We start from the raw sequence: 22,207 nt of genomic DNA on the forward strand, positions 1-22,207 counted from the left end.
GCCACCTGTACCTCCTCCACAATCTGCCATCGTAACTCACTAACCTGGTGACCGCATTCAAAGAATATCTCTCCATATTTTCTCTGCCTCACCTACTGTATATTCCCACCCCTTTATCCTGATATTTCAGTCTGTATCAGTCCTTTTGCTTTTTCTTTTAGTTCCTTAGACCAGTCTAAGAGCTGATTTATGTCCTTTTAATCTCTTCTTAATCAGTTGTGATGTCGATCCATTATAGTATTTTCCACAGGGGGATTTCAACACATATATTACATTTTAAGTATCACAGGTAAAGAAATCCTTCACGGGTAATTTTATAACCCTTGTTGGATGATATAAATGTTCTCCTTTTAATATGTAACTGTAATTTAAGGACAACCTTTCTCCACCTCCAACAAGTTCAGTTCTTTAAATCATTTAATAAGTGCTCCACTGATTCCAGCACAAGCAATCACCGATCATTCTGGGGGTGGGGGTGGGGTCATTCTGATAGCCTTTTGGTACAGAACACTATGACAGATCGGTACACAATCCATAGCCAGCTGGAGCATCTCCAGTCCAAATGTATCGGCACTGGTCACGCAGATACCACCAAGTGGGAATGGCTGGTGAATCAGCACCGAGACTCTTACTGCTCTTACATGGGACATTTAGTAAGTGCTCCACTGATTCCAGCACAAGCAATCACCGATCCTGAGCAATCAATGCTGTTATTTTTGGTATATGATATACTGTTTAGGCTCTGAACTGTCTGGAGGGCGGTGTCAGGCAGGAGCAGACAAGGGGTGTGATTCTGAGCTCTGACACTTCCTTCCTCTGACTGGAGCTCTGAATCGCTTCCCTGCCTGACACGGCCCGCCTGACATTACAGAGCTTACATAGCACATCAGGCACCAAAAATAACTGTACTTGTTGCTCAGGAATGGTGGAGACTAGAGAAAATTCCAATTGTACTGGAATCAGTGGAAGTGGTAAAAGGTCCTCTTTAAGCTTTGAAAGACTCAGAAATGCCAACTCTTTGAATCATTTAATGGACACGCTACACTAATTATAGAACAGTTAGAGATTTCTCTATAGCCCCCAACATTCCCAAGCAATCATTTCTATTAGTTTCAGCACATGATATGTTACTTAGTCTCTCTACTGTCAGGTGGCAGTCTTACACTGGGGTAGACATCCTAGCACTGTCCACTTGACGACAGAGAGCCTAATTAGCATTTAGGGTTCTGAGGCTAACAGAAATGATTGCTCAGGGATGTTGGGGGTTAGAGAAAAAGTTACAACTGTGTCTGAAATCTGTACAGTGGCGTTCTGTTAAAGCAAGTAAATAGTTGGAGTTGGTGGAGGTGGTGAATGTTCTCTTTAAGCCATGCAAAAGTACCACTCCTTCTAGCAGACTAAAAAGTGTATCTGTTTTTTTTGCTGAGGACAGATATCACCCTGGTCACATTTTTCCCCAAGGATTTCCCATTTAGAAAGACAAACACTAGGGTATTTTTAAACAGGGACCCAAATATAAGGTCCTGTCGCAGAATGTCCTGAAGTCCACACACCACCTTCTTTTTGAGTGCAGCACAGTTATTTTTCATTTCAACCCCATTTGAGTCCCCTTCACCTCTTTTATCTTTTGCCCATCCATAACAATTTTCTTCCTATGATATCCCCTATTAGCAAATGTATCTGCAATAACCTGCATGTTTTTCTCATAGCCCTGCTCAGAACTATAAATCCTTCATGTCCTCATAAGTCCTCGAATGCAAGAGATTTACACATTTTTGAAGTCTGAAATTGAATATGGTAAATTAGTAAAATTTGAAATTCTGTACCAGTATTAGCTATTTACTAGTACATTATTATAAGATTGACCTGGTACTCTGTGGCCGCATACGTAATGGGGAAACCCTATAATGAAGGGTCATATATACTGTATCTTGCAGTATTGAGTGAAATACTGTAATGATGCATGAGTCAGGATCTTTGTCAAGAATAGAAACACTTCTGCTCACATTTATAGCGCATAAACATTTCAGCTAATACATATGAAGCCATTATCATTAATGATTGTGCATTGCAGTACTAAGAAAATTGCAGAATGGACAATAAATAATGTGGCTTAAATCACAAGGAATGTCATGATGGCTATTCCCCTGTGGCCCATGATTATGGTAATCTTATGCATCTGATTCAAGAGCCTCTTCACATAATGCCTTTATTTATTACACAAGCATTGCCTTTTACAAGTCATCATTTTTTTTTTAATTTTGGGCTAAAACCAAACTTCTACTTATTATAAGTGTAGAGTATTTACTTCTGTGATGTGATTGAATGCTATAAAAGCAACATTCGATAATTACATTTTTATGTATACATCCTCTATACTTGTGATATGATTACACATTGTAAAGCATTAAACTTATTAGTAACGTTATGTCATTTTATAGATGTACAGAGGATTAAGTGGTGCGCAGTTTTTCTTCTTAATTTTACCCAAGCTTCTATTAAAAGGTAGACAGGGAACACTAAACTCTTCTAGTAAATAAAGTCATCGTATACTTTATGATGTATAACATTGTGAAACTCGTTTTTGGGAATCTAGTATAGAATGTGTGTTTTTTCTTATGTCTTTCATTCGACATTTATGTATTCAATGACCTTTTAGATGTACCTTGTTAATATATTGTCCATGTTTGATACGCAAATAAAGAATTCATAAAGAAAGAAAAAAGTGATCACAACATGTCATGATTCTTATCACTGATATTTGTTAAAGACTATCTGTCAGCAAACGTGCGCTCACTAAATGAATAAATCTTGTTCTAATGATATAACATTTGTGTATCTTAAGCAAACTGACTGTGAATGAATATTTATCTGTGTCTCCTTTTCTAAGTTCTTCAGCACGCGGGCAGTTGATTGGCGTATGATGAGACAGGGGCATAACTAGCAAAGACTGGCCCCATAGAAAATTTTTCACTTGAGCCCCGCACCAGCATAGTGCCCCCTTTCCTGGCCTCCACATGGTATGACACCCCATTAACACACATTATAATGTTCAAAAGTGGCCTCCAGACTGTATGATGTCACAAAGCAGCTCCTCCTTACAGTATAATGTTCCATAGTGAACCCTCCACACAATACACTGTTTCATAACAGCCTTTTCACACAGTACTATAGTCCATTGTGGCCACTACGGTGTTCATTGCAAATACTGCAGAACCTGTGATTTTTGAAGTACACTACCCACAAATTATTATTATATTCTGGGGTCTCTTCAGACCCCAGAGTATAATGATTATAGGCCCAGAAAGTTGACAAACATAAAAAAAGTGGAACTCACCAGTCCTGGACTCCAGGATGACTGCCTAATGTATTGGGCCCATTACAATGACGTCACAAATGTGGGTTACACTGGCGTCATTATACTCCACTAGAGAGGTCCAAAGACAGCATGGAGTCACACTGGGGTCTGAAAAGACCACAGAGTATAATAATAGCAGTATTTTGGGGGGTTTACTCAAGAAATACTATTGCAGAAGGCCTGCGGCATTACTTACCAATCCTTGCTCCTGATAACAGCTGTCTCCACTTCACCTTCTGCCCTCTAGGGGACCCTGTGAATCCTTGCACCATGATATAGGACGCACAGGGTTCCCTGGAGGACAGAAGGGGAACAGGACATTAGTAGGAACAGGGATCATTATATAAATAGGGTCTGTTACCTGCTGGGGTTACTCCAGATAACGGCCTATTTAAAAAAAAAAAGCAGGGGTCCACCAGGCCCCCTAAGGTCGCAGGCCCTGTAGCAGCCGCTATGGTGGTACTTATTAGAGATGAGCGAGTATTATTCGATCAAGTAGGTATTCGATAGAATACTACAGTATTCGAAATACTCGTACTCATTCGAATACTACTCCTATTCGCAGTAAAGATTCGATTCAGAACCAGCATTGATTGGCCAAATGCTATACACTGTATAGCATTCAGAAAATCAACGCTGGTTCCTCAGCAGGCTCATCTTTGCTAGTCAGGAGAGCTGACAGCTTTCGGTTATGCAGGAGCTGACTTTTTCTCATAGGAATGCATTGACCAGCGTTGATTGGCCGAATGCTATAAAGTGTACAGCATTCAGCCAATCAATGCTGGTTGTGCCAGAGACTCGTCTGTGACGAGGCAGAGTCTAAGATCGGACCACAATGGAGACTGCTGTGGTCTGATCTTAGACTCCGCCTCCTCACAGACAAGCCTCCAGCAGAACCAGCATTGATTGGCCGAATGCTGTACACTGTATAGCATTCGGCCAATCAACACTGGTCAATGCATTCCTATGAGAAAAAGTCAGCTCCCACATAACTGCAAGCTGCCAGCTCTCCCGACTAGCAAAGAAGAGCCTGCTGCAGAACCAGCGTTGATTGGTCAAATGCTATACAGTGTATAGCATTCGGCCAATCAATGCTGGTTCTGCAGGACGAGTAAGTTCACATTAGCACTTGCCTCCCATCCGGAAGGGGTCCACAGGAGGACCCCCCCGAGTAGAATATCAGTGCAACTGCAAGCGCTGTACAGTTAATGCGCACGGACCCATTATAGTCTATGGGGGTCCGTGCGCTTTAACTGCACAGCACTCCTCCTAAACACTCTCCTCCTGCTACTCGTGGACTTGGTGACTCTCCTTTAGTCGAATAGTGGTTTCCCCTGAAACAAGCATTTTTTTCCCATAGACTATAATGGGATTCGATATTCGATTGAGTAATCAAATATTGAGGCTCTACTCGAAACGAATATCGAATCTCGAATATTTCCCTACTCACTCATCTCTAGTACTTACACCTGTGTCTGTTTACTGTAACTACTGAAAACAAAGCATACGTAAGCGTACTTTTTCTTTTTAACTGAATAATTCAATCATTGAAAATGTTTGCTAACTCTAAATTGCTGCCGACAAATTGCACTTAATGTATTGGAAACAACATGATTCATTAAGCAAATATATGATATGTATTACATACAGCATCAACTTTTTTTTTGTTTTCCAAATGAAATTCAGACTCCATTTATCCTTCTAAATTTTCCTCCATTACAGCTCACTCCAATCATGTAAATTATTGATGTTAGATACCATCTGCTCCAGTTTGTTGTCCAAATTATTTGCAACAAATTCTACAGTGCTATACTTACAGTGTTGCTCTTGCCAAGGCATTAAATATTATAATTCTGGTCTCAAGATAGAGGTTTGTCTCCAAACCACAAGAAATATGAACAGATTTTCATTTATTCTCATGTTAGAAACCTATTTTTATTTGCTCTAGTATGCCCTTTCCAAATATAGTATTCTGTTTTAACTATGAATTTTGGATTCCAAATTAATATAAAATCTACTATTATTATCTTTATTATGTTTTGTTTTTTTTTGTTTTTTTTAATAATCAGGATGGATTGGCAAAACTCAGGGGCAAATATAGATTGCAGTAGGCCCATGTGCAAAAAAATTGCCTGAGACCCTCCACTGCCAACTTAGCAATAAGACTTATTCTGTTAAGAATTTAATATAAGAATAAGAAATAAATAAATAAATAAATAAATAAATAAATATAGGTTGACTTCGTATCCCAAAGAGAGGGAAAAGACAATATCTACAAGGTTCTGAATTTTATACAATCAGTAAAGGAAAAAAGACCCCTCACTTTCCTACTCGGTACTGATGCCGAGATGGTCTTTGACAGGGTCTCCTGGAACTTTATGAGGGAGACATTGTTAGGGTCACAGTGCTTTTGGTGCTGATTTTGACGCTGAATCCGCGTCAGTATCCATGTGGAAAAAAGCCTCCCATTGACTTTCAATGGGTTCCTTTTTCCGATAGCTGAAAAAGGAACCCATTGAAGTCAATGGAGGATTTTTTTCCATGTGGATTCTGACACGGATTCAGTGTCAAAATTAGCGCCAAAAAAATCTGAGTGAATTGACTCTTAAGGTTTAATTTACCCCAAAAGGTTGTGACTGCTAGCTTCTTTATGTACAGTGGCTGGCTGCTAGAAAAATTGTTCATGGCACCCTTTCCCTATAAGTAACAGATCCAGACAGGGTCGCCCATTATCACCACTTTGTTTGGGTTTTTGAAACCCCCAAAAAAAGAAAATCTCCTCAGGTTGAAGGAATATCTTGTGCCAACCATATTCTCAAACTAGCAGCATTTACGGACGACCTATTAGCATTACTCACCAATCCTACTATTGTATTACCTTACCTCCAAAACTTATTTGATAGATTTGTTTTTATATAACTTTAAAATAAATGAAATCAAGTCACAAGTACTCAACATCTCAACAGCCCCTTCACTTTTGCCACAAAAAACAAGCTATACAAAGCATCCTCTTTTGATTGGTCAACACCTCATGCCAAGTACCTTGGAGTTAATAGAAATGCAAACTGGGATAATTTATTTGAGCTAAACTACATACCATTATTAAAAGATATCTCTGGTATTCTAAATGTCTCATTCTCCTCTTGGGGAGTAAGAGAAACCCTGTTAAAATGTATACAGATGCTCACAATTCTGTATCTTCTCTCGTCCCTCCCCATCAAAATGCCCAACTCCAATCTGTAATCAAAATAATTTCTGAGTTTCTTTAGAAATCCAAACACCCAAGAGTAGGACTTCCTCAGAGGAATGCTACTCGGCAGGGTGCTAGACTAGGTTAGACAACCATCACACAAATTCTGGGATACTATAAAGTTGAATCTCTCAGATTCCCCCATGACAGATCGCTCTCCAGTACAACCAGACACAGTTTGTATGTGTCCCACAAGCTTGTCTTGCAGGCGCAATGTGGAAGATTTGAAACAAATATGAGCCTTTGCTATCCCTGTTGACATTCCCATCCCGGACTATGCAAATCAGGGATTTACTTACTACATCTTACTATTTGAAAGAGGTACCATTCCCTCAAAGCAGGAAATTATTCCCTCGAGACACAAGTTTATTTTAAACATATCTCCTCAGTACTTCGTAATTTGTAAACACATTAACCCTTTCACTGCCAAGGGTCTCTGGAAATTTTGCACCTCCAGTAACCAGAGCAATTTTCAGTTTTGAGATGGACAATTCAAACCTAAATTGCAACATTAAAAAAGCATCCAACCCCCCCATACCTATATATTTCCTTAAAGTAGACATCTGCAGCATTGTCTCAATGCCACTTGGTACTGTATACGAACAGGCACCTTTGTGCAATTTTGATTTAAATTAAAATGTAAAGTAAAATGTTTGCTATAGCTGCTATAAGTGGAAACCAAATAGAAAATTAAATGCACCAAACCTCCTAAAAATAAGAGTTCAACATGTGCAGAGTTCATTCATATCACTATGGCCTGAACCTGCATGCACGTGTCTTCAGATAATCACCAGAACTGGAAGGAACAAAATTCTGCTTTGAAGCTGGAAATGTTAAAAAAGTATCATCCTATAAAATGTAGTGATTATACACCATGAAAAGTAAGCAAACCCGTAAACCCTATATATTTTTGGAAAGTAGACAACCTGAAGATTACAAATGTCTTAATGGGTCATCAATAGCCACATCCACCTTGATGCAACTTTGTGACTAACACAAATAATTTTTTGAAAAAATGCGCTAAAACACATGCTTGCACCTAAAACTCATGTTCAAGCTCACATTCATATACAAAATAGTTAAAATAATAGCTTAAGATGTAGACAATGTATATATATATATATATATATATATATATATATATATATATATATATATATATATACAGTGCCTACAAGTAGTACAGTCCTATGAAAAAGTTTGGGCACCCCTATTAATTTTAATCATTTTTAGTTCTAAATATTTTGGTGTTTGCAGCAGCCATTTCAGTTTGATATATCTAATAACTGATGGACACAGTAATATTTCAGGATTGAAATGAGGTTTATTGTACTAACAGAAAATGTGCAATATGCATTAAACCAAAATTTGACCGGTGCAAAAGTATGGGCACCTCAAAAGAAAAGTGACATTAATATTTAGTAGATCCTCCTTTTGCAGAGATAACAGCCTCTAGTCGCTTCCTGTAGCTTTTAATCAGTTCCTGGATCCTGGATGAAGGGATTTTGGACCATTCCTCTTTACAAATCAATTCAAGTTCAGTTAAGTTTGATGGTCACCGAGCATGGGCAGCCCGCTCTCAAATGATCTGAAAACAAAGATTGTTCAACATAGTTGTTCATGGGCAGAATACAAAAAGTTGTCTCAGAGATTTAACCTGTCAGTTTCAACTGTGAGGAACATAGTAAGGAAATGGAAGACCACAGGGACAGTTCTTGTTAAGCCCAGAAGTGGCAGGCCAAGAAAAATATCAGAAAGGCAGAGAAGAAGAATGGTGAGAACAGTCAAGGACAATCCACAGACCACCTCCAAAGAGCTGCAGCATCATCTTGCTGCAGATGGTGTCACTGTGCATCGGTCAACAATACAGCACACTTTGCACAAGGAGAAGCTGTATGGGAGATTGATGAGAAAGAAGCTGTTTCTGCAACCACGCCACAAACAGAGCCCCCTTAGGTATGTAAAAGCACATTTGGACAAGCCTGTGGACTGTTGAAACAAAGACTGAGTTGTTTGGTCATACAAAAAGGCGTTATGCATGGCGTCCAAAAAAAAACAGCATTCCAAGAAAAACACTTGCTACCCACTGTAAAATTTGGTGGAAGTTCCATCATGCTTTGGGGCTGTGTGGCCAATGCCGGCACCGGGAATCTTGTTAAAGTTGAGGGCCGCATGGATTCCACTCAGTATCAGCAGATTCTTGAGAATAATGTTCAAGAATCAGTGACGAAGTTGAAGTTACGCCGGGGATAGATATTTCAGCAAGACAATGATCCAAAACACCGCTCCAAATCGACTCAGGCATTCATGCAGAGGAACAAGTACAATGTTCTGGAATGGCCATCCCAGTCCCCAGACCTGAATATCATTGAACATCTGTGGGATGATTTGAAGCGGGCTGTCCATGCTCGGCGACCATCAAACTTAACTGAACTTGAATTGTTTTGTAAAGAGGAATGGTCCAAAATCCCTTCATCCAGGATCCAGGAACTGATTAAAAGCTACAGGAAGCGACTAGAGGCTGTTATCTTTGCAAAAGGAGGATCTACTAAATATTAATGTCACTTTTCTGTTGAGGTGCCCATACTTTTGCACCAGTCAAATTTTGGTTTAATGCATATTGCACATTTTCTGTTAGTACAATAAACCTCATTTCAATCCTGAAATATTACTGTGTCCATCAGTTATTAGATATATCAAACTAAAATGGCTGCTGCAAACACCAAAATATTTAGAACTAAAAATGATTAAGATTAATAGGGGTGCCCAAACTTTTTCATAGGACTGTATTCAACCTCCTGCAGATTTAGCAGGTTTGATAAGATGCAAATAAGTTAGAGCCTTCAAACTTCAAACAAGAGCAGGATTTATTAACAGATGCATAAATCTTACAAACCAAAAAGTTATGTTGCTCAGTTAAATTTTAATAAATTTTAAACATAAAAGTCTGAGTCAATTATTATTCAACCCCTAGGTTTAATATTTTGTGGAATAACCCTTGTTTGCAATTAGAGCTAATAATCGTCTTTTATAAGACCTGATCAGGCCGGCACAGGTCTCTGGAGTTATCTTGGCCCACTCCTCCATGCAGATCTTCTCCAAGTTATCTAGGTTCTTTGGGTGTCTCATGTGGACTTTAATCTTGAGCTCCTTCCACAAGTTTTCAATTGGGTTAAGGTCAGGAGACTGACTAGGCCACTGCAACACCTTGATTTTTCCCTCTTGAACCAGGCCTTGGTTTTCTTGGCTGTGTGCTTTGGGTCGTTGTCTTGTTGGAAGATGAAATGACGACCCATCTTAAGATCCTTGATGGAGGAGTGGAGGTTCTTGGCCAAAATCTCCAGGTAGGCCGTGCTATCCATCTTCCCATGGATGCGGACCAGATGGCCAGGCCCCTTGGCTGAGAAGCAGCTCCACAGCATGATGCTGCCACCACCATGCTTGACTGTAGGGATGGTATTCTTGGGGTCGTATGCAGTGCCATCCAGTCTCCAAACGTCACGTGTGGTTGGCACCAAAGATCTCGATCTTGGTCTCATCAGACCAGAGAACCTTGAACCAGTCTGTCTCAGAGTCCTCCAAGTGATCATGAGCAAACTGTAGACGAGCCTTGACATGACGCTTTGAAAGTAAAGGTACCTTACGGGCTCGTCTGGAACGGAGACCATTGCGGTGGAGTACGTTACTTATGGTATTGACTGAAACCAATGTCCCCACTGCCATGAGATCTTCCTTGTTGTCCTTGGGTTAGCCTTGACTCTTCGGACAAGCCTGGCCTCGGCACGGGAGGAAACTTTCAAAGGTTGTCCAGGCCGTGGAAGGCTAACAGTAGTTCCATAAGCCTTCCACTTCCGGATGATGCTCCCAACAGTGGAGACAGGTAGGCCCAACTCCTTGGAAAGGGTTTTGTACCCCTTGCCAGCCTTGTGACCCTCCACGATCTTGTCTCTGATGGCCTTGGAATGCTCCTTTGTCTTTCCCATGTTGACCATGTATGAGTGCTGTTCACAAGTTTGGGGAGGGTCTTAAATAGTCAGAAAAGGCTGGAAAAAGAGATAATTAATCCAAACATGTGAAGCTCATTGTTCTTTGTGCCTGAACTACTTCTTAATACTTTAGGGGAACCAAACAGAATTCTGGTGGTTTGAGGGGTTGAATAATAAATGACCCTCTGAATAAACTTTTCACAATTTAAAAAAAAATTAAACAAAGAAATAACATTCTTTTTTGCTGCAGTGCATTTCACACTTCCAGGCTGATCTACAGTCCAAATGTCACAATGCCAAGTTAATTCCGAAAACATCAACTACAACGAGAGCTCGGACTCCCAAAAACAATACTAAAGAAGACAAGCAGGATTTTGCTGTTATTCACTAATACATTAAAAGCTATACTGCACCTACCAAACTATGACTGTGATACCAAAATCTAACTTTTTTCAGAGTACACAGCATACCGTATACGGAAACACAATTTAATAGTTCATATATACAACCACTTTCATGAAACCTTGTGGCAAACAGAGATTGCAAGAAAAATTACACAAAAATTCAAATTTGCCACTAAAGTGCGACTCAAGTAATCTCTTTCTGCATATAAAATGTACTGTACTTTCCAAAAAACTTCAAGATATGAGGAGTTCATACATACCACACATGTACATATTTACAGGGGCAGGTGTTAAAGAAAAGCCAAAATCGCAGAAATGCACCATCCCATTTTGTGCATGCAAATTAAATAGGACTTAACATAAAAATATTATTTTCCATCCCCCTATAAACAGACATCGCTAGAGGTGTATTTTACTCTAGAAAGCTCAGGTATGGACAGGACAGGGATTGGGTGAAATGTAAACTTTATTCATGACTTTGTGTATATGTTGTGTAAGTGTTTGGTGCAACTTTTTTTTGGCGCTGCGACCTGGACAATGGTAAACGTCTGGGTCATAGTGCCAATAAACTTCCTGGTTATGTTTAGAGGGAATTACATAAGAATACCCCACTAGTAAGGCTCAGGGGGAAATTACATTATATCTGTATGTGACTATCAGAGTGCAAATGTATAGTATGCTCTCTGATTGGCAGGAGAAGGGTTAATAGGGACAGAAGAGTACCTGCCACCCCCCTTCTGGTGTCACATACAAGTTATACACAGAGCCAGATTGTTTCTCTGTCTCTGTGCACGCTGCTGGGCTGCTCGTGCCCCCCTCCCTTTCCTGTTACAGTTCGGAAATTGCTTGCTTAGACAGGAGGGGGGGGCACTTTAGAGCCCTATATCTTTGGACTGCATCAACATATCTTGATGCTTTAAAATTTTAAAAAGGAGAATCTCAATAACTTGATGATAGAACTTATAGTTTTGGAGCGATTCACTGTCGGGAATTGAGATCTGCAGTTGGATCTCAATGCCAAATAGCGGTTTCAACAGTAAATCGCTCCAAAACTGTAAGTTCTATCATCGAATTCTTGGTATCATTTTAAAGAGGAGATTCTCCTCTTTAAAATTCATTTTAAATCATTAAGATACGTTAATGCCGTCCAGAGATATCGGCGTTGGTAGGGAGGACGTAGTAGCTACGTCCTCCGCTACTGAGGTGCCACCTTGGGAGGACATAGAGCTACGTGTTTGGCAGTGAAAGGGTTAAAGGAAACAGGTGTGATTCAGAGCTCCATTCAGGAGTAGTATCAGAGATCAGAATCTCACCCTTTGTCTTCTCCTGCCTGACACCACCCACCTAACAGTGCATATGAGGCACCAACAATTAACAGCTCAGGAACAGTGATAGCTAGAGGAAAATTTCAGACTGTTCCAGAATAAGTGGAGCTGTACAGAGGTGGTGAAAGATTATCTTAAAGGGATTCTATCATTAAAATTTTTTGTCATTTTTTGTCGTAGGAAGAAAGGCTATTCTTCTCCTACTTTTAGATTTCTTCTCTACACCGCCCTTTGGTAGAAATCCCGGTTTTCATCAGTATGCAAATGAGTTCTCTTGCAGCACTGGGGGCGGGCCTCAGTGCTCAAACAGCACTGGGGGCATCCCTAATGCTGCAAGAGAAATCTCCAGTGCTGCCTCCATCTTCGTCTGAAACGACCACTCTCCACTTCTTCTTCCGGCGCCGGGGGTCAAACTTCTACGCATTTGCAGTCGGCTCTGCCATTGGGCCTCGAGCAGAGCCAACTGCATATGACCGTGGCCATTTTTTTGTGGCCGCGGGCATAAGCAAAAAAGGAACAGCAGAAAAAGGAACCCATTGAATTGAATAGGAGGCTTTTTTTCTCACCATTTTCCTCTGTGTGAATGGCCCCTAATGTGTCAATGGGATTAGCCAGAATCCTAACCACTTTGCTATAGTACTATAAAATGTATATTGCTGAGCCCCTACCTAAAAGACATTAATATAGTTGAAATGTGTATGGCTGCATTCGTATAATATGTCTGTCTGTCATAATGTGTCAGACTGTCTACCTCTATCTGATAAGCAAAAATCAAGATAGAGCTATTCTTTACTTCACTTTGAACAAGTGCTAACATTTCTTTTTCTTCTTATAATTTCAAATTATAAGGAGTTATCTGAGACTATAAAATAAGGCATGCTTACTTACTTCTTAGGAGTGTTACATTTGAACATGCCCTACACTATGTACTACAGCTGTGCCATAAGCACTGAGGGTAGGTTCACATAAAATTTTATGTAGGCTGGAATAATCTGCCTCAGGAATTAGGAAACATTTTTTGACTAGGTTTATTACACAATGTGGCTTTTGACACTTTCTTTTGCAGTTTTTTTTTTCTCCAGCACACTTGAAATCGCAGCTTTTCTGCTCCAGATTTTTTTCTATAATGTGCCAATGGGATTAGCCGGAATAGTATCCACTTAGCTATAGTATGACTTGTAAAATACACTCCAGGCTGAGGATAAGGCCCCACAGGACATCCCACATCAAAAAGCGCCACAGCAACGCATTGCAGTTCTTCCCACATCGCTTTACACAGAAAGTTTGCAGAGGTTTCCTCTGCAGTCTTTCTGTTACAATTATACCTATGGGGAAACCGCTAGCATTTCCATAGGTATAACTAACATGCTGCAATTTCCAAAACCACACTGGTTTTAGAAATCAGGGTGTGTCCACACAGCAGTATTCACTGCAAAGTGGGCATGCGATTCACTAGAATCCCATCCACTTTGCCCTGACTGTAAAATGCCATGATTTTTCCCGTGGCACAGCATTTATTTCCTGTGGGGCCCTGGCCTAAGGCATCAAGTTGCTGAAATGCTGTGTTTTTTGTTGCAGATTTTGCTGAAGTTTTTTGAGCCAAAGTCAGGAGTGGATCTAAAAGAATTTTTTTAGAAATGGAGAACAGAACAGCACTCCAAAGTTGTGCTTAAGGTTCAAAAATAGTATCTTTATTATTATAGTGCATTCCAATCCACTATTCTGATTGGTGGGGTCTGAATAGTCAGACCCCCACACATGTCCTATCCTGTAGAGAGAGAATAACTTGTCCAGATGAAAAAACCCTTTAAGGAAACGCCTGGCATTGTTTAGTTGAAAGGGTCCTTATCCTCCCCCCCCCCCAACATACAGTATACTCTATATAAGCATTGGAGAGTATAGCTTTAAATCTCTCCATGAATTCTAACAGAAAGTTGTGCATACAAGTAGCTTACAGCCTTTCTTAATTATTTTGTAGAAAGAAGTGAAGGTTAGCAATAATTATGTCCTCCAGTGGACCTTGTAGAAAAAAAATCCTCTGACAGCAATGAAGTCTCAGTTATTTTATAGAGAGAAGCTCAATAAGTTAATATAAGACATTTGTGGATGTGAATGAATACTTTGTAACAATGACAAAGAGGAATTATTATGTTGATTAAGAAATTTTACTTTTTAATTTAATAGAGACTAGAGATGAGCGAATACCCAAATGTTCGAAGTTCGAAATCCGATTCGAACAGCCGCTCACTGTTCGACTGTTCGAACGGGTTTCGAACCCCATTATAGTCTATGGGGAACATATACTCGTTAAGGGGGAAACCCAAATCCGTCTCAGGAGGGTCACCAAGTCCACTATGACACCACAGGAAATGATGCCAACACCCTGGAATGACACTGGGACAGCAGGGGAAGTCACTTTATTACATGGAAATCCCTGTCAGCTTGCGATTTTCGCAAGCTAACTTTTTCCCATAGGAATGCATTGGCCAGCATTGATTGGCCAGTCTCCATTATTCGGCCAATCAGCGCTGGCTCTGCCGGAGGAGGCGGAGTCTAAGATCGCTGTACACCAGTCTCCATTGAGGTCCGACCTTAGACTCCGCCTCCTCCGGCAGAGCCAGCGCTGATTGGCCGAAGGCTGGCCAATCAACGCTGGCCAATGCATGCCTATGGGTATGCAGAGACTCAGCAGTGTTGAGCCAGTTCTGCTCAACTACACCGTTTGCTGGTCAGCTCTGCTGTGCAAACTCGGCACACACGCAGCTCTGCATCACCGCTGGCATTGGCCAGCGTTGATTGGCCAGTATACAGAATCAGTATACAGAATCAGCAGAACCCTTGTGCACACTCGGCTCTGCTACATCAGAGCCGAGGGTGCACTTGAACCCTTGTGCACACTCGGCTCTGCTACATTAGAGCCGAGTGTGTGCTTGAACCCTTGTGCACACTCAGCTCTGCTTCATCACGCTAATAGAATGGATTGGCCAGCGCTGATTGGCCAATGCATTCTATTAGCGTGATGAAGCAGTGCTGAATGTGTGTGCTTAGCTCAACTACTCCACCGGTGTAGTTGAGCTAAGCACACAAATTCAGCTCTGCTTCATCACGCCAATAGAATGCATTGGCCAGCGCTGGTTGGCCAGAGTACATAATTCGGCCAATCAGCGCTGGCTCTACTGCAGGAGGCGGAGTCTAAGGTCGGACCAGAATGGAGACTTTTGTGGAGTGATCTTAGACTCCGCCTCCTCCAGCAGAGCCAGCGCTGATTGGCCGAATTATGAACTCTGGCCAATCAGTGCTGGCCAATGCATTCCTATAGGAAAAAGTTTATCTCACAAAAAACACAATTACACACCCGATAGAGCCCCAAAAAGTTATTTTTAATAACATTCCTACCTAAATAAAGGTTATCCCTAGCTATCCCTGCCTGTACAGCTATCCCTGTCTCATAGTCACAAAGTTCACATTCTCATATGACCCGGATTTGAAATCCACTATTCATCTAAAATGGGGGTCACCTGATTTCGGCAGCCAATGACTTTTTCCGATTTTTTTCAATGCCCCCGTTGTCGTAGTTCCTGTCCCACCTCCCCTGCACTGTTATTGGTGCAAAAAAAGCGCCAGGGAAGGTGGGAGGGGAATCAAAATTTTTTGGAGTTTGCCACGTGGTGTCCATATGGAATCGAACATCTCGAACAGCCTGATATCCGATCGAACATGTGTTCAATAGAACACTGTTCGTTCATCTCTAATAGAGACACTGTGGGCATGGACAGTGGTGAACCCTTATTCGGCCCTGTGAGAGAGTGAAGGGTGTGGTCTGGGAAGACAGGTACATTCCAGCCAGGCAGCTAAAGGGTGTTTGGTAAAGATTCACACCAGGGAGGTCAGCTGACTAATCAAGGCCTGATATAGTCTGAGTGTGAAGACTAGCAGTGTTGCACCATACTGACAGAGCTGACCTGTCCGGACCGGACCTCCAAAGCAGGTACTGAGCCACCCGTTGTTGTTGCCAAGGTGGGAGACTGGTAGCCAGTCTCCAGTATAGTCAGGAAAAAGTTTCCTTACGTTTAAGTTAGTTTTCTCAGCCGAGAAGGATTTTGTTTTGTTTATCCTGTGGCTTTGCAAAAGCAGTGTATGCGCTACATATGAATAAAGCCTGAACTTGTATGCAATCCAGTGTCTGTGTCCCTGCTTCCTGCACTGCTACAAGCATCTACCTGAGAGATTCCCCACAGCCCACACACAGTATAACACCCCTTTTTTCTGGCCCCCAACTGCATATTATTCACTTTATTGGCCCCACGCAATATAACGCCCCCTTTTACTGCCCCCACAGTATACTGTCCCTTTTACTGGACCCCACACAGTATAATACCTCCTTACCCTGATTTTTTTCTGCAATGTGTGGATGGGATTAGCCAGAATTTCCTCCACTTCGCAGGTACTGTAAAATGCTGCGGTTTTTGTCAAGACGTTTCCGTCACAGCCAAGTTGCTTCATTTTTGCATTGTGTGGTCACGGTCTAAGGCTAAGGCCTCACATAGCGAGGTGCAACAAAAAAAATTTTGCAACTTTAAAGGGGTTGTTCACTTTTAGACCAATATTGAGAGACAAATGTTAGGGTCAGTGCACACAGAGTTTTTTGGGGCTGATTTTGAAGCTAAATCAGGCTCCAAAAAAAAAGCCTCTCAATAGAATTGGGAGGCTTTTTGTGGAGGCTGATTTTGAGGTGGATTCAGCAACAAAAAGATATACAATTTTCCAATATACTTTCTGTATCAATTCCTCACAGTTTTCTAGATTTTGGCTTGCTGTGATTCATTCTGTTACTTCTAATGAATAAAAGTCTGACCATGGTCATGTGATATACAGTCCATGGTCATGTGATATACAGTTCATGGTCATGTGATGAATACACAGGTGCACAGCTGATTACCAGACAGATGTCTGATTACTGTGCTGTGACTATAACGAGCTGTGCACCTGTGTATACATCACATGACCATGGACTGTATATCACATAACCATGGACTGTATATCACATGACCATGGACTGTAAATCACCTGACTATGGTCAAAATTTCATCCACTAGAGGTAAGCAGAATGAATGACAGTAAGCAGAGATCTAGAAAACTATGAGGAATTCCTACAGAAAGTATATTGGAAAATTGTACAACTTTTCATTATACAAACAGTAACATTTGTCTCTCAAAATTGGTCTGAAAGTGACCAACCCCTTTAAGTAAGAGTAAATGATTAATAAAAATGACAGCCTGGCTCATGATCAAAAGTAATGTAACAATGAGTTCAAAGTATATTCTAATTATTATGCCGTGATTTTAATTATGTCGATGAAATAAAATTATGATAAATTCATTACTAAAAAACATTTTACAATTCATGCATAACGCAATATATTTAGAAAAAAAATATGTTCTCTTCTATTGCGCCTTTGTCAGTTCTTGATGTATCATTAGACGAATATGTTGACAGAAAATGTATTGTGCCTTTGTGACATAAACCTTTTGAAGATTCCATTTTCTATCAAAGCAGTTTTTGCCATCTTAATGGCTGAAATGAATAATATTATGAGATCAAATTGAATGTCATATTTGATATCACTGCTCCATTTCTTATTTAGAAACAAAATTCGGAATCATGTTTATTAAATTCTTAGAGTTTGAATTAATCTGTAGTTTGCATCACAATGCTGGCTGGTGTCTCATGTCTTTTCCATTAAATTGCTTTTCTGGATTGTGTTCTACTGTAGTTATAATTGTGTTATCAATCATCTCAGTACTGGAAAATGTGAATTAATTATTCTGGAAATTCATTGTTCTTTTTAAAGTACGTTATTAAAAGGGCAGTAGAGGGTATTGCTCAGTGCACTACATCAAAAATAGTCAAACTGGAAATGCTCACATGCCTCAGAGCACAAGTTCACATTTAAACAAGCTAGGGCCAATAGCTATAAAATACAAGAACTATCCTACATTTTAATATGTTTTAAAGGGGTTTTCCAACTCTTCACCACCTTCTTTTCTCATGTAATGGTGCCCTTCCACTGATTTTGCCAAAGTTGGCACTTTTTTCTAGTCTCCATCATTCCTGAGCAACCAGTGCAGTTAGATGGTGCCTGATATTAGAGGAGACCCTCTAATGTCAAGTGGGAGGTGTCAGGCAGTAACAGATAAGATAGCTAACTCAGAGCTTTCATATTGCTTATGATTGGAGTTGTGAGTCATGTCCTTCTGTCAACACTGACACCACCCACTTCAGATTAGAAAGTCTACTTAGCATATCAGGCACCAAAACGGACTGCACTGAGGACTCAAGAATGGTGGAGTCTAAAGAAAAAATTCCAACTGTGTCACAATCCACAAACACCTACATACACATAACTGCATCACCAATAGGATCAAGCCTGACGATGGTCACAGCCCTGACCAAAACGTTGCATGCAGATTTTTGATCTGCATTGTTACAAAAACATTATTTGTTACATGTTGTGATGTATGAAACTTTAAATGATAAAATATAAAGTACTTATGCACCATTTGCTAAAGAAATGATGAAGTGTAATATGTGAAGTGATCTCTATATATTGTGAAACAGATTGGAGAACCCGTCAACTAGTACCATCGCCACCTCTAAGTGTGAGGGACCTGTGATATACAAATATAATCAGTGGAGGGACACTGTTAAAAATTAAAAAGTGTTGGTGGGGGTGGTGAAATGTCCATTTCAAAGGATCGATTGGGAACAATATGGAGTACAGAAAAAATTCCAACTACACTGGAGCAGCACTGCAGTGGAGCAGCAGGAAAGGTCCTTGTTAATATCAGTGGGGGTCCAACTCACTCCAATCAACTAATTTAAGAGGCCACATACTTGGGAAACAATAATGTATACCACAGCTTTCAATCCTTGGGATAGGCCGTAAATATCAGACTCAGCACTCCAATCCCTTGCCAAATAACTGATAAAAAGCTGTAAAGAGTGCTTCAATGTTTACCAGACACATCTCCAGTGGTATTACAATCTATGATACGGGCAATCTAAAATCGCAGGTCCAAGCCCCTGGGGGGGGGGTAAAAAATTTGAAGAATTTCCCCCCATTCGGAGCAATTCCATCCCATTCAGCACAATATGAGGGCAAACATTAAACCTTCATATGGCTCTGTAAAATGAAATATAAAAAGGTTATGGCTTTTGGTAGGCAGGAGTAAAAAACTAAAATTGAAAAATGCCTGTGATGGGAAGGGGTTAAATAATGAATGTTCCTGGTACTACATGTCAGTTCCACTCAGGTGAATGGGACTGAGCTGTAACACCAGGCACCATGTCTATTACTATTACTTGCTAGAGGTGCCTCGTAAACACTAAAGAATGCTACAGCCTTCTTCAAGTTAATTGATTGTCAGGGGAGGGGTACAGAGAGTCAGAATGCACCAATCTGATATTGATGGCCTGTCCTAAGGTTGAAAGGGTTTTCCTAACCCCAAATTAATTTTTCAAACTGATGAGATATCTACAGAATAGGTAATAAGTATGTGTTTTATGGGGATCAAACATCAGGATCCCACACAGATCAGCTGATCTGGCATCATCCACACATCACAACCTTCTGTAGTGGATGGGGACCATGTATATCCTTCCCGTCCACTGCAGCAGCTTTCCACCTGGAAACTTCCATTACAATCTGTTTGTGCAGGGCCCAAGTGTCAGACCCCTATAGATCAATGCATATGTCTTCTGTCTCAGTTGGGGGACAGAAAACCCTTTAACAGGCACTTTTAAAGGATGCTGTTTCTAGTGTTACAGTTCAGTCCTTTAATTCCGTGTTGAAATATGAGATGTAGTTAGTAGACGAAGTGTTATATTTTACTGAAGTTTTGCAAGGGTATCACCCTTTATTCAGGTGACCCTAACCTATCTATCTGCAGGGCTGAGTTCTGGTGACAGACTCACTTTAGTATGTTATAGAGCACAGCATAAAAAATGTCTAAAATTTGGGTTCCAATTGTATAGAGTCAGAAGTTTGCAAGGTACAGCATGGTTCTATAGGAGACTATTGGTGATGTATTAGGGATGCATACAACATACATCTATCATATATCCATGTGCATGAGCCCATTATTCCTCCATAAGGACTTAAGTTATGCATTGAACATTATCTCTGATCTGATTGTATTTATTAGTAAGTCTTTCATATTATGTACATTATGTTTTTGCATCAGTTTGGCACATTTCCTTTTAGCTGTACCTATCTAATAAACAAAAGGACAATTGAAATAGGCTAAATGATATACGAGGAAATAAATATGTCACTTTTTATTTCCGGCAGTAACTTAGCATAATGTCTAAGCACGTAAATTAAGCAAAGACAAAAAGTAAGGACACCATTCTGAAACCAGATCATATGTTGTGTTAGGAGAATATGAAGTAGCTCTGTCTGGAGAATTTCTGCATTAGTTTGACCCATGGCCCTCAATAAATGACTCCTTATGTACGGTCATTTGTGGATCATCATTTATGTTAATCACAATGAAAAGAACATTAACAACAAAATATTTGATGAGTTCACTTTCTTTGCCCCAGGAATGCTAGGTGTCCTGCCAACTCATTAATTAGTGGCAAAGTAACAGCTGACTTCTCAGGGACAATCTCTTAATTAAAAGTCTAGTCCTGCCAGCTTGCTGTACGAGGTGCAGAGTACTATTGTGAATTGGCACATCAACTCAAACACCTGCATTAAAGCGTGCTAAAATGTAGGTAGATTAAAGTAAGTAGTGTGTGTGAGATGAAGCAGTAAGATCAGACAAGACGCTTTCCTGTTACCTGCTTTTATTAATAATAACCATCAACCTACCTACCATTGATCTGCAAATATAATGCAGAATAAAGCCTACGTTTTTCCTATGATGTAGACTCTATGCATATGACCATGTGCTTTGTCAGTGTACTAGCCGTGTTTTTCACAGCTAGCACCCTGACCCATTCATCCCTATGGTCCCATAAACACGGACAAGTATTATGTGTATGTGGCCGTGAGCCCAGGGTGAAACTTAGGACAGGTTCCATACCTGCCTGTTTTGCAACCAAAGCTCACTAGATAATGTCATCCATGTGCCATTTGTGTCTTTCAAACCCCCCCCCCCCCCAAATGGAAACCTAATCCTCTTAAAAACAAAGTAAGCCACGGAAAGCCACTGTCCCCCTAGACTATAATGAGGTCCGACGTTAGCTATAAGTTATTGTCCATTTGTGTCCATTATGATAGGTGTCCATTTTATGGGGTTTTTTTTAAAACAGACACCTATCATTACAGACACAAATGGACTGTATCTGATGGCTATCAATTACTGTCCGTTATATGTCCGTTGCCCATAGACCTCAATGTTTTAAAAAAAAAAAATGGACACTTACTGTCCATTTTTTCAGACGGACAGAAAAGTCCTGCTTGTAGGATTTTTTTGTCCGCTTTAAAAACCAGACATGGTTGTAAACAGACACTAAAGGACACAAATGGACACTAAAGGACACAAGATAAAATCCCATTGAAATGAATGGAAATTGCAAATGGACCAGCTAGTGTCCATTGCTAAAATCTTGTATGGACTGCTGAGCGGACACCAACGGTAGTGTGAACAACCTCTTGGCATGTAAGTTTGCAAAAAGGCTAATGTCTGCTGTTATCCATTGTCTAAAAAGGTAGAAAATGTTAGGGTTGGTTCACACTAGCGCTTGTATTCCATCCGCAAGGAGTCCGTATGGAGACCCCCCGAACGGAATACCAGCGCTAATGCAAGCGCTGTGCAGTTAAGCACACGGAGCCCATAGACTATAATGGTCTCCGTGTGCTTGCCACGCACTGCCC

The 22,207-nt window shown here is 40.5% G+C and overlaps 1 protein-coding gene across 1 annotated transcript; it reads left to right on the forward strand.

Moving 5' to 3' along the window:
• The first annotated feature begins 512 nt into the window (after positions 1 to 512).
• LOC142199608 (splicing factor 3B subunit 5-like) lies at positions 513 to 2,540 on the forward strand. The gene is made up of 2 exons (XM_075273031.1): positions 513 to 653; positions 2,442 to 2,540. Exons 1-2 carry the CDS (start codon positions 513 to 515, stop codon positions 2,538 to 2,540), a joined length of 240 nt encoding a protein of 79 aa, XP_075129132.1.
• Positions 2,541 to 22,207: the final 19,667 nt, after the last annotated feature.

The sequence above is a fragment of the Leptodactylus fuscus genome, chromosome 1, assembly GCF_031893055.1.
Source record: "Leptodactylus fuscus isolate aLepFus1 chromosome 1, aLepFus1.hap2, whole genome shotgun sequence".
NCBI classification, from domain to species: Eukaryota; Metazoa; Chordata; class Amphibia; order Anura; family Leptodactylidae; genus Leptodactylus; species Leptodactylus fuscus.